The sequence below is a fragment of the Vigna angularis genome, chromosome 11, assembly GCF_016808095.1.
Source record: "Vigna angularis cultivar LongXiaoDou No.4 chromosome 11, ASM1680809v1, whole genome shotgun sequence".
Classification (NCBI taxonomy): Eukaryota; Viridiplantae; Streptophyta; class Magnoliopsida; order Fabales; family Fabaceae; genus Vigna; species Vigna angularis.
The window spans coordinates 1,056,556-1,069,015 of record NC_068980.1 but is presented as its reverse complement, the minus strand read 5'-3'; the positions used below and the strand labels follow the sequence as shown (position 1 = coordinate 1,069,015).

The window sequence follows — 12,460 nt, the reverse complement described above, 5'->3', positions numbered from 1 at the left end:
GATGTATAGATAGATAGGTAGATATTTATTTATTTAGTGTTGATTGCTTTGACTGGAGAAAAGAAGATTTTTACTTGATTATCGTGACTCTAAGTATTGAAACTAACAAAAAAAAAAGTAAGGTGTAAATAACATTTTTAATGATATTAAATACAATGATTTTATTGCACCAAAAATATCCATTGCCAAAGAAAAATACATCAATTTATTGCATATTCAAAATAATAATAATAATAAGGTTTAATCATTCACTAAGTCCCTATTTTCGCATGGAATCTCAATTTCGTCCCTTTCTTTCTGAAAATCTCAATTGGGTCCCAATTTTATGAAAATTACAACAAATCGATCCTTTCCGTTAATTTGGCCAAACGGCGTTAAAAAAATTGATGAGTGAATTCTGAGATGACGAACGAGCGCTCGTCCAGCAGCGAACGAGCGCTCGTCCAGCAGCGAACGAACGCTCGTCCAGCAGCGAACGAGCGCTCGACCACCGAACGAACGGTTGTCCAGCAGTAAGAGGTCGACGAGCGTCCGTTCTCTGGTGGACAACCGTTCGTTCCACACTGGACGACTGTTCGTTCAGTGGTCGAGCGCTCGTTCGCTGCTGGACGAGCGCTCGTTCGCTGCTGGACGAGCGCTCGTTCGTCATCTTAGAATTCACTCATCAATTTTTTTAACGCCGTTTGACACTATTTAACGGAAAGGATCGATTTGTTGCAATTTTCATAAAATTGGGACCCAATTGAGATTTTCAGAAAGAAAGGGACGAAATTGAGATTTCATGCGAAAATAGGGACTTAGTGAATGATTAAACCTAATAATAATACTAACATTTCTCATTCCTGAACAATATTAAAACCAGTGATGGCTTTGATTACCAATCTCTAGTCTATTATCGTCCTGAAAAATATGTGTTATTTTCTTCCTATTTTTAATTCATTAAAACAATAATGTCATAATTAGGGCAACTATGAACAATATGAATTTCACGAATATTTAAAGTCATAACATAATTATATAATTTTAATTCAAGCTATTGAGATACTCGAACGAAAAGTATATATCAAAATTCACACCGTAAACTTAATGATAGCAACATTTCATTACTTATAAGTCATAATTTATATTTATATATATAGTTTTTAAATCATAGTTATTAATTTTTTACGGAGGAATAATTTGAATATGGGTGCAAGAAGGCCGTTGAAGTAGACAACGGATACCTTGATACATGAAGCTCAATCTGAAAGCATGGACTAACCGTTCAGAAATAATTAAATTATTTTTTTATTTATTCATTTTATTATTATTATTATTTTAATACATACAGAACAGAAGAAAGAGAGTATATGAAAGATAAAATGATTCTCACTCAGCCCACGTGGCAACCACCAAGCAACCCAACAGAACAGGCTGTGACTGAGAGGTGGTGACGGTGACTCATGCTTTGTGGGGCCCACTTCGCATTCTTCCTATAACGGTTACTCACTCCTCCCTCTTTTTTCGAATCAAACCTATCTACCATTTTTTTTTTAGATTTTTTTTTTTTGACAATACCTTCAACAAACATACCTCACCTACCTACCAATCACAAATTAGGTTTAAATAAAGATGAAAACACAGCTTTTGCTACCCTCCTAAACTAATCTTCATTCATGAATAAATATTCATATTCACAATTCTGACCTCGTAAAGTTAAATTATTACAGCGTCCTTTACAGGGACTGATTTTTAAATTTGTAAAGTTTTGTTAACATGCACGCGTGGCCTGCTTCCTGTTACATTCAAATTAAAAAATTCAACTGAGACCGTTTCATGGCTCAAGAACATCGTGCCGTTTGTACTTTTGCATTATTCAAAAATTCTTCTCACACTTTTCACTAACTTCAATTTTTCCCTTTATTTATTTCATTTTGCTGCACGCAACTATGCAATGATCTTCGTGATGTTACTTTATGTTAAATTATCAATTTGGGTCAAAGCTTATAGGATTTCGAAGGAGCAATGCTTTTATTTTATCTCAAACATAAATTAATTAAGCAATTGTTTTATGTTTTAATATTATTTTAATTTAACATAAAGGTTTTAAAATTTAGCGAGCGTTACAGAATATAATATTTAAACTTGTATTATTTAAAAATAAAGAGTTGCATTAATAGAGTGAAATTTGGTGTGAGGATAAATGAACTGGAAATCATACATTAGAAAAAAAAGGGCCAGCCTGTGCTTGAATTGAATAGTGAAAATTTTTAAATAATATATCATTGTAATTAACCAATGATGATTTTCTGTCTGCCAACAGAGCAAGTGATAATCAGTGGTTTATTAAGTATTTAAGAAAGATTTAATAGCGAGATCAATAAAATTAAATTAAATTAATCAGTAAATAAATAAACGAGAAGGAGGAGGAAAACATAAAGAGAAAGAAAGAAGAAAGAAGAAAGAAATTGGAGAAGGCGAAAGGCAAAGGGGATTTTCAAAACTCGTGAAAAATCTGAGAGAGGGATTTTCAGCGTTCAAACTTTTCTCCCCTCTCTCTCTTTCTCTGTGTTCGTTCGTTTCCACTCGAACCCTATTGTCGCTTATTTCATGAACTTCCACCGCCGAGAATGGCCGCTGAGTCACCGCCGGATAACATTGTACTGAATTTAGCTAAGTTAGGGTTTCAGTTGGATATCGGATTCGGAGATCTCTGTTCTTCTCAACACTCAACTAATTAATTAACCGATTATTCTTTTTTCTTGAAACCACGTCACCGTTTTCGGCTGGCGGATCTCCAATTGTTGTTGGAACTGCCATGATGGTGAGGGGAGGACAGTGCTTCGAGAAACTTCGGCGGTTTGCTCGGACGGTTTTCTTCGTGGCGGCATTGGTGGCGTCGCTGCTCGTGACGTCGCTGCCTGTGCTCGTCGCGGTTGTTGACGTGCTGGTCCCTTGCGTTCTCATTTCCAGCTTCACCTGTGTCAAGTGCTACGGCTTCAAGGAGCATTTGCGTCGTTACTCTTTCAAGAGCTCCTTGATGGATATTCCTCTCGTTTCGGTCGTACGATCCTTCATCATTATCTGTATGATTCGCTATTCCTCTCCTTTTTTACTTGCATCCTGTATCACGTGAAACAAAGATGATGATGATCCTTTTCAAAGGATCACTCGTTGTGCTTCTGATGTTACATTATAGTAACTTTTCATTTTCTCGTTTTTTTCTTGAAGTTAAGGGTGTTGAAAGAGGAGGATACGTTGCTTAATTTGTCTACCGAACCATGTGTTCTTTACTTTGCTTTATTTTACCTTCATATTTCTGTTCGTTAGTTTTTGTTGGAAATCATTTCTCGTAGTCGATGAAACCGATATCAGATTATGTTTCAAGAGAGATGAGCGCGTTGATGAGAAATATGTTTTTTGACTTAAATTAGGAGGCAGAACTATCTCCTTTCTTAAACCGTTTGGTTGGAATTTATCACCGAATGATTAATTATATTTTTCTCACTATTTATTCTGTCTATGGAATGTGTATGAGGAAGTGCTAGTTGTAGCGTCTCTTTCTGCGTTTTAATTAGTGTGGCTTTATATATACAAAGGATTAGTTCTCATATTGTGCCTTTTTTTCTGTTTGTTTAAATGAATGCAGGTGTTTATTCTATTTGTGATGGCCCGGCTCTTTCGCATGGTCCTTATCTTGGAACTGTGACACTGTCTTCCTTTATCTCAATTGTCCTCCTATCAGTCAAAGCTTGTGTTTTCTCAGTAAATTCTCAGATTGAAGCAGAAGCTACTATTTCCCCCACAAGACAGAGACTCCATTTAAAGAAGTCATGGGGAATGCCTGTCTTGTTTCTCTCGTCAGTTGTGTTTGCTCTTGGTCACACTGTGGTTGCTTATAGAACCAGCTGCAGAGCAAGGAGGAAGCTCATGTTTCATAGAGTTGACCCCGAAGCGGTAAGTTTGCAACGGTTTTCTAGCCATTGGAATAACATAATAGTGTTGTTTCTTTCGTTTAACCCTTTGGAATTAGGTGGTGGCAACATATTCTTCCTTCAGCTCCAAAGAAGATTTTTGAACTTATAAGCTTAAATTGGTTACTTTGATGATACATATGGTAATTTTTTTTTACTTATTTCTGTTTAATTAAGCAGGTGCTTTCGTGCAAGAATGTTTTCTCTGGTTATCAGAAGGTCCCTCGGTCTCCTGTTCCCTCCGAGGGCAGAACCCCAAAAAGCGACGGTGAAATGAAAAGGAAGCCTTTTGGAACAGCTCGTGATGTAGAACTTCCACTTAGATTACTTGCAGATTCAGAGAGCTTATTCATCCCCTGCCAAGGTCTTACTCTCCATTACAAGCTCAGCATGCCTGGTTCACCGCCACTTAACATGTCCTCAACATTTTGCTCCACTTCATCAGTGGCTGGGGGCTTGTCAAAGTTGAATAGACATTTGACTTGCATATCTCCAAAATCCCATCGGCAACTCTACCGGAGCTATAGCAATCAATTCTATGGATCATCTCTACATGCTCCTCTTTTAGATATTCCAGTAACCTTTCCACATCTTAATGAAGAAATCCCTGTTTTGCATCTAGATGAAATTCGTGAAGATGAGGACACAATTAAATTAGAGTCTTTGTCTTCGGAGCAGCATGTAGAGGACATCGGTCAAGTAGGTATTATTTTGATACATGGGTTTGGTGGAGGCGTCTTCTCTTGGCGACATGTAATGGGACCTCTAGCCCGGCAGAGTAATTGTACAGTTGCGGCATTTGATAGGCCTGGTTGGGGATTGACTTCAAGACTGAGCCGGGAGGACTGGGAGAAAAAGGAATTGCCTAATCCTTACAAACTTGAAAGTCAGGTGATTACTATGAATCCTTAACATGAGTTGTTAGAGCAGTTATTTTATGTTCTCTAGTTTTATGTACCGGTTCCTTTTGGAGTAGGTACTGGAGCTTTCAGCTCATGTTGCGATTTAAGCGCTCAAGTAGAGCCTCATCCTAAGAAACTGTCACCACTTTAGTTTTGTACCATGCTCAACTTTTAAAAGAAACAGGAATTGTTATTACCTAAATACATGAGAGCCCAACCCGAAAGATTAATTCGTTAGGTGGGAGATTGTATTTTCTTCAGTTGTTCTAAAGACTGATTTAGTTTGTAATCTGGGTTCATCTTATTACAAATCTGACTGATTTGTGTTTCCAGGTTGTTCTCCTTTTGTCTTTCTGTTCCGAGATTGGATTTTCTTCAGTTGTTCTAATTGGTCATGATGATGGAGGGTTGCTTGCTCTGATGGCTGCACAGAGAGTTCAATCATCAATGAATTCTTTCAACGTGAGTATTTTTTCCTGCTTTCCTACGGTAGTTTGTATCTTAATCAATGCAATTAGCTGTGTTAGTTAGTATCTTAATAAAAAACCCCTTTAAAATTTCCAGCCTAACAAATGAGGCTTTAAAAAAATTAAGCAATGTGATTTTTTTTATAGTCTTTAAATAATTTATTTTCGACATGATGTGTCTGGTCACAATATACCATCATAATTTGCATACATATTCATATATCCACGCCTGTTGTGTCCAATGTTGTAATTATGCAACAGAACGATCAAGAGAGATAAAAAAAACTGGATTCCATGGTATATAGGTTTATGTATGTGAAGGTTTGACTTTTATTTGATTGTTACATTCCATAAAGTTTTCTGATCAAGCTAATATCCACACTGTTTAAGGCTATATTTTTTGTAATTAATGTGCATTTTGCATTTGATTAAGTTGATAGGCTTGTTTTTGTCATTCAGGTTACAGTGAAAGGGGTTGTATTGTTAAATGTTAACTTATCAAGGGAAGTTGTTCCTTCCTTTGCTAAAATCCTTCTGCATACATCTCTTGGAAAGAAACATTTGGTTCGTCCCTTACTAAGAACAGAAATCACCCATGTGGTGAATCGGCGGTCATGGTATGATGCTACCAAACTGACAACAGAAGTTTTGACTCTATATAAGGTGCGTCTGTACCTTAAACTACATGTATAGCTCTTCTTACCTTTTGTAAGTTTCAAACTGCAGAAATAATTGTGTAGAATGTAAAATTATTACTTCATGTAGAGATAAATGGCGTATATTTATCATTGAACTCACACGAACTTCACTTTCCGAAGGGAGCTTATAGTCCATGCTTTGTTTACATCCTTTGGGATATTGAATACACATATATTTGTTTACATATTTTTTTATTATATTATTACTTTTACTTACGTTGTTACATTTTCTTCTTTTTACGTGTTTGTTCATTTTGACTATAATTCTAGCTTACAAGCCTTTTTATTGTTCCTTTGGGATCTTTGCTTACATATCCGCTGGGTTGTTCCTTGTGCTTTTGTTATCAATTCTGGTGAAATATTTTATTGACTTGTGTTATTTGTGACTGTTCTTAAAAATTTTTAGGCTCCGCTATATGCAGAAGGATGGGATGAAGCGCTTCACGAGATTTGTAAATTGTCATCGGAAACCATCGTCTCTGCAAAAAATGCAGACTTATTGCTACAGGCTGTAGAAGACATTCCAGTGTTGGTCATAGCCGGTGCCGAAGATTCACTTGTCTCAATGAAATATTGTCAAGCAATGGCCTCCAAATTTTTAAATTCTGTAAGTATTCTAGTTTCTGTGTATTTATTAATGCTCCACAATTTGGGAACGAGAAGTAGGATGTGCAAGGGTAGGAAGAATGGAGTGGAAATGGAAGTAGGAGAAATATACTTTTCTCATTTCCCTTTTTTACCGTCATATCTTCCGTAGCATTTATCATGACACATTATTAGTTTCTTTTTAAAGTTGGCTAATATTTCTATTTTCCATTCCGCGTGCAGAGACTGGTTGCAATATCCGGATGTGGTCATCTACCCCACGAGGAGTGTCCAATGGCGTTGCTTGCGGCTATATCACCCTTTATTAATAAACTTTTCAATGTATATAACTCTGAAAGGCAATAGGTTGTCCATCTCATTTTCAGGTTTTTCATTTATAGGTTCAGTCTATTATTGTAGGGCGTTTTGTTCTTCTCTGTCTTGTCCTATCATTTTCCTGGCATCCTCTTTCATTTCTTTCTTTCTAAGCAAATAGTACTTCCAAGAGAAAGAGATCAAAGGCATCATCTTTTCTCTTGGGTGTTTTTGATGTGTCCGCTTTAGGTGTTTTAGTTGTCGATATTTATACTCATTTGAGTTGCTTGTCATTTCCCCTTAAAGAAAGCGGGGATATGAGTAGTAGATATCCATTTGTAAATTTAATTTATAATGTTGTTTGATTGTTTCTAGCTGCTAAACACCCTCGATTTATAATTGCCACCGTCTAAATACGCCCCTTGAGTCTGGAACAAAATTATTTTATGTTTGTGTTTTTCATTTTTATTTTTGGTGTTTAGGACCGCGAATTGAACCATTACTTTAAATTAAGTTATATGAATTTATTAGAGACATTTATATATTTTGTTTGTATACTGGAGTAGACTTCGTATATTTGACGTAGTTTGTTTGTTCAGGTATACGGCGGATTAGTGGTGTATAAACTGCTTCCATAAGTTAATGACTTGATAAAAAGATATATAAATTAATTAATTTTCAAATTACTGCTTACAAAAATATGAACGACACATATACTAGTTTTAATAGTTGAAAATTATTTAAAACTCGTTATTAAAGTAAGTTATTAAAGTAATTTCAGATAATAATGGTATTAAATTTTCAAGATTTTTTTAAAATGCTGTTGACATTTTTTATATTCTTACTATCTATCTAGTTTTGATTACACTGCAGTTAAAAAAATATTTTAAACTGTCTTATTAAAAAAGTTTTTTTTTGTCATAATACCATAACAAAATATTATATCTTGTAAACTAATAGGCATAATACATTTTTAGACATCATAAAATTTGAAAATTCTGTCCTTTCTTAACAAATTATTTTACTAGGATATGAAGGTATAAAAAAATGCAATTGTTTGTAGACTACATCTTTCATATACATTCTTAAATATTCTATACCGTTCGTTAGCTCGTAATACATAATCACACATCCTGTACAAAAACAGTTTTATATAAAAGTTGAAAATACCCTATGCTCATATTTTAAGTCATTGGTAATTTAGCTTTTAATACAAGTTTCTCAACCAGATGTTATTTTTATTTATATTAAAGTTTAAAGAGGTAAAGATGGTAGAAAGATAAATTTTGAATGATAAAAAAATGAACATTTTGTAATAGAAGAGAAACTTAATTCAAAGAAAAACTGTTAAAGAAATAATAATATATTGTCATTAAGAATGCAAACTTTAATTACAATGCAATACAGAATGAAAAATTAGATATTCGGCTATAAAGTAGCTTCGATTTAAATTAGGAATTTAATCAGTTTAAATAATTTTTAAAAAAATTTCAAAAGCTTGATTACCATCTATGTAAAATAAAACCATACTCTTATCCAATATATATTTGTATTTTTTCATGGTAAGAGAAAAAATTGCAGAGTGGGGTTGAAACGAGAAAATCTTGCAAAGGAGATTCGAAATGCAGTTATTGCCCACACCTCACGACCTCCATGCCTACACGACTAGTCAACTCAAGCAAGCCCTGTACTTTTACCTGTACGGACAATGAGAAGCGACGTCGTTTTGATTTTTCATTCCCTCCTTCCACCACTCTCAGTCATCAACCAAACATGCCAACCCCATTTCCATTTTCTGCTTGTAACAAACTCTCAACAATCAAACGCTTACTGTGTTGTGCATGTTTGCTTCAAATGGAAGAAGCACTTAGCGCCAATCAAAGGTGACACACTCAAGCTTTCTTTCTATTATAGAAAAACTTCACCACTCCTTTGGTGAGTGAGTCAGTGAACCAACGAAAACACTCTCGCTTTCTTTAGTTTCTCTTTTCACCATGTTGTCGCTTACCCTTTAGTTAACTGTTCATCTTTCATCTTCACCCTACGCTGTTTTTCTTATGATTTATTGCTTTAAATAGTGTGTGATTTATTTATTATGTCTCAGGTTGCATTTGTGAGTAGAAGATGTCCCGCCCATTATCATCATCGGCAAATGTTGGAGAAGTGATAGATTTTAAGTGGGGCAAGAAGAGGGGTGTTGGTGTGAAGAACAAGGACACTCATTACTACGAGTCCTTCGTTTACGAGGGTGTCGAGTATTTTCTATATGATTGTGTCTACTTGTTCTCTACAGACCATGTTGAAACTAGCATTGGCAAGCTTATCAAGATATACGAGAGACCTACTCGTGAAAAGATGATCAAAGTTGTTTGGTTTTTCCGGCCCATGGAAATTCGTAACTTTCTGGGAAATTATCAGCCCTGTTGGAATGAGTTGTTTTTGGCATCGGGAGAGGATAAAGGTCTTTCCGATGTCAACTACCTGGTAATTTAATTAATTAGTTGCTTGAACTCCTGATTCTATCTGCCGCATATTGATCGTGTTCATTGCTTAGTTGGTTATGGTTTAAGATTGAGTTGGCGTGAATGTTTATTCTGGGAAGTTATTTTAGTTAAATGTGACGTTTAAGGTGATAATCAGGGAGTTATTTGTTTGAAGTTAATATGTATTAGTTTATTTTGGTTGGTTGAAAATGGTTCTTAACCAATCTTTTGTCAGCATTCTGTACCATGATTTGGTTGGTTATAATTTATACAGAGGCTTATAAAGTAAAAGTTTGTTTATGATGTGGGGAAATGGAGTACTGGACATCAATTCTTTCAAGAGACATGACTATATGCTCACAAAGAATGTATCAAGTCTCGATAAAAATAATGCTAGTTTTAAAAGGAACTGGAAAGAGGTAGAAAAAGATTGAAAGCATGTGCATTGGTCACAGCCATGCTAAGGCTAAACTCCCGTTTGAAGTTTTGAAATGGTTATTAGTTTGGTTTGTTTTATTGCACTGTTATATAATTTTAGGAAGAGGTAATATATCTTTTTCTTTTATGCGGTACTTTGGCAGTAGATAACGTTTGATATAGTTGAAATTGAGTTTTTGTCATTTTAAAGAAGTTTGTTGATTCATTTTCCTTCATTTAAAATTTTGTTTGTCAGGAATCAATTATTGGAAAATGCAATGTTGTTTGCACTTCAAAGGACAAGAGAAATCCCAAGCCATCAGAAACGGAGTTAAACAAGGCAGACTACTTTTTCAGTTGCACGTTTGATGTTGGAAGACGTGTAATCATTGATAAATTTACTAATGAGATTGATGGTGTTAAAGGTCATTATCCTTGTCTTAGTTAAAACTAAACTATTCACGTCACATATTGAACTATTTGGCTTATTGATCTGGAACAATTACTGATCTTTTATAATACAGCAACCTGTAGGCAACTTAAACTAGCTTTAGCACTCACCTTAGCCCACTGTATTACTGTTCTGCAGTGGAGCAGTTCTTTAACAAGAGAAGGATTGATCAAACCAGTAACCATCTACATTTTGGGACAGATATTAGACCCAAAATTGTGACTAAGACTTGTCCTATCTCACATTGTCAAGTTAACGATAAAGCTGAAAGGAGAACTTCTGAGAATAATTCTCTAAAGCAATTATCAGATTCCTTTCCATATAAAAAGAGGAAGATTACAGAAGAGAAACCAAACATTGGTCAAAGTAGCAAAACCTTTAAGGAAGAAAAAATTGATGAGAAGAAGGTAGAAATCAAACAGGACGAAAAACTCAACGCAGACAAAAGGGTTATTGATGTAATTGAAAGGCCAGATGCAGTAAGTTCATAAAATTTCATGTCAGGTGTTACTTATTTTAAGTCGACAAGTGATCCTAGATGAAGTGAAAGAATCAGTCCGTTACAATTTATTGGTCTCTCGTGAAAATTAACTTTTATGATGTGAAGCTTGTTTTCCGTTCTATTCATTGACTACAATGATAAGAGTCCTTAAAATGTACAATATTGCTATAAATTATTTAACTTGAGATCAGCAAAATAAAGAGATTGAGAACCTTGGGAGCACGTATTCATATATGTAATCTTTAATGTGGCTTCAAATATGATTCTAGTCATAATTCTAATCCTCTGTGAACCCTTGATTTCATTGTTGCAGGACAAAAGAAAGTGGTTTAAGAAAATGGTGAGTTCTTATTTCTTGATATTGATTGTAAGCTTGTGGTTTAAGTTTTTATCATTTTCAAGCTTTGGGTTAATGTACAAAATGTGGTTTAAGTTTTTATCATGTAATGAACCCTTTAACATTGCTAATGTATGAAATATAGGACAATGAGACAATGCAACATATATAGTGAGTGGGACATTTTTATAAGAGTAAAAAAAGTAAATCTAGACGGTACAAAATTACATGAATGGTCAAGATTTAAGTGTAATTTTATAAAACTCACATGAATTAGTTGTTTTAATCTTGATCATTATGATGATTAATATGTATTCCTTTCACTCTCACATAAAAGAAAGCACTTTGACTAATTATTCTCTCTATGAAAATTCACCTTTTTTAGGATTATAACTCTGACAAAGGAATATTAAGAGGCATTACATATGCTAATGAGTCACACAAAAAGATGCGAAAGAGATTAATTTTTAATATTGTGTTGTATTTTAAGCTTACTTTTCAAAAGTGCATTTGGAAGTGTTGACTGAAGTTTTTTTCTTTTCTTTTTTTTATCAAAAAAGGTCGACTGAAGTGTTAATGAATTTTTATCTCAAGTATTGAAACCAGATCACTTTTTTTTTAATTGGACACTTAATGAGAAATGTATTGACACGTGTGAGACAAGTTTTTGGAGAGTGCAACACTTCAAACAGAAGAGGAATTGGTGCTTCATAGATTTAGATAATAGGGAAATAGTGTAAAAGAGCATATTTACCTTTTTCACAACTTCTACGTCTTATACTCTGGGATCTAACTGGTTTGCTTTGTTTATTGAAGTACTGAAGTTATAGTGGCCGGAATATTCTTGTCTTTACTTACATTTATCTCTACTATTCTGATGTGAAAACAGCTCATTTTCCATTGGCAAGTATATTTACAGAATGACTTTCTATACGCTTTGACATAACATCATTTTTTTTTCACTTGAAATAATAAGGCAGTTTGATGATTAACAATTCCAGCTATATTAGCTTAGAGAAATTTGTTTGTAATGTGAAATGATACTAAAGTTATTGTGGTCGCCCCTTCCATAAATAGTTTTTCTTGATTCGCTACATTTAGGTTATTTTCCAATCAAGTCATTAATTTTTTCAATACAATCTCAATGAGATCCTTTCAACTTTGAGTGGTTAGTCTACAAGCGATGTTGGTTGAAAACTTACCAAACTATTTGTGTGCCATAGCATTCACTTAACTGGATAAAGCATTTGTTAGTCACTCTATAACAATTGCATGTGGCCACTTTTAAATGAGTTTTTGCTCGTTTAGTACACTGACAGTTGCCTAGGTTGGTTTGAAATAAGCAATGCT

The 12,460-nt window shown here is 34.4% G+C and overlaps 2 protein-coding genes across 2 annotated transcripts; both read left to right on the top strand.

Moving 5' to 3' along the window:
- The first annotated feature begins 2,406 nt into the window (after positions 1-2,406).
- Positions 2,407-7,303, top strand: LOC108334468 (uncharacterized). The gene is made up of 7 exons (XM_017570330.2): positions 2,407-3,065; positions 3,629-3,936; positions 4,134-4,844; positions 5,189-5,317; positions 5,782-5,985; positions 6,427-6,627; positions 6,849-7,303. The coding sequence occupies exons 1-7, from the start codon at positions 2,798-2,800 to the stop codon at positions 6,969-6,971; spliced, it is 1,944 nt and encodes a 647-aa protein (XP_017425819.1). The 5' UTR covers positions 2,407-2,797; the 3' UTR covers positions 6,972-7,303.
- Positions 7,304-8,470: 1,167 nt separating this feature from the next.
- On the top strand, positions 8,471-11,018 carry LOC108333726 (protein ANTI-SILENCING 1). The gene is made up of 3 exons (XM_052870939.1): positions 8,471-8,803; positions 9,025-9,404; positions 10,077-11,018. Exons 2-3 carry the CDS (start codon positions 9,045-9,047, stop codon positions 10,266-10,268), a joined length of 552 nt encoding a protein of 183 aa, XP_052726899.1. The 5' UTR covers positions 8,471-8,803; positions 9,025-9,044; the 3' UTR covers positions 10,269-11,018.
- Positions 11,019-12,460: the final 1,442 nt, after the last annotated feature.

Excerpts from the sequence above, each read along its gene's own strand:
- LOC108334468 (XM_017570330.2), top strand. The coding sequence starts at position 2,798 with ATGATGGTGAGGGGAGGACAGTGCTTCGAGAAACTTCGGCGGTTTGCT. Across the intron at positions 3,066-3,628 it reads ACGATCCTTCATCATTATCT|GTGTTTATTCTATTTGTGAT; the intron begins GTATGATTCGCT and ends AAATGAATGCAG. Across the intron at positions 3,937-4,133 it reads ATAGAGTTGACCCCGAAGCG|GTGCTTTCGTGCAAGAATGT; the intron begins GTAAGTTTGCAA and ends TTAATTAAGCAG.
- LOC108333726 (XM_052870939.1), top strand. The coding sequence starts at position 9,045 with ATGTCCCGCCCATTATCATCATCGGCAAATGTTGGAGAAGTGATAGAT. Across the intron at positions 9,405-10,076 it reads TTTCCGATGTCAACTACCTG|GAATCAATTATTGGAAAATG; the intron begins GTAATTTAATTA and ends TTTGTTTGTCAG.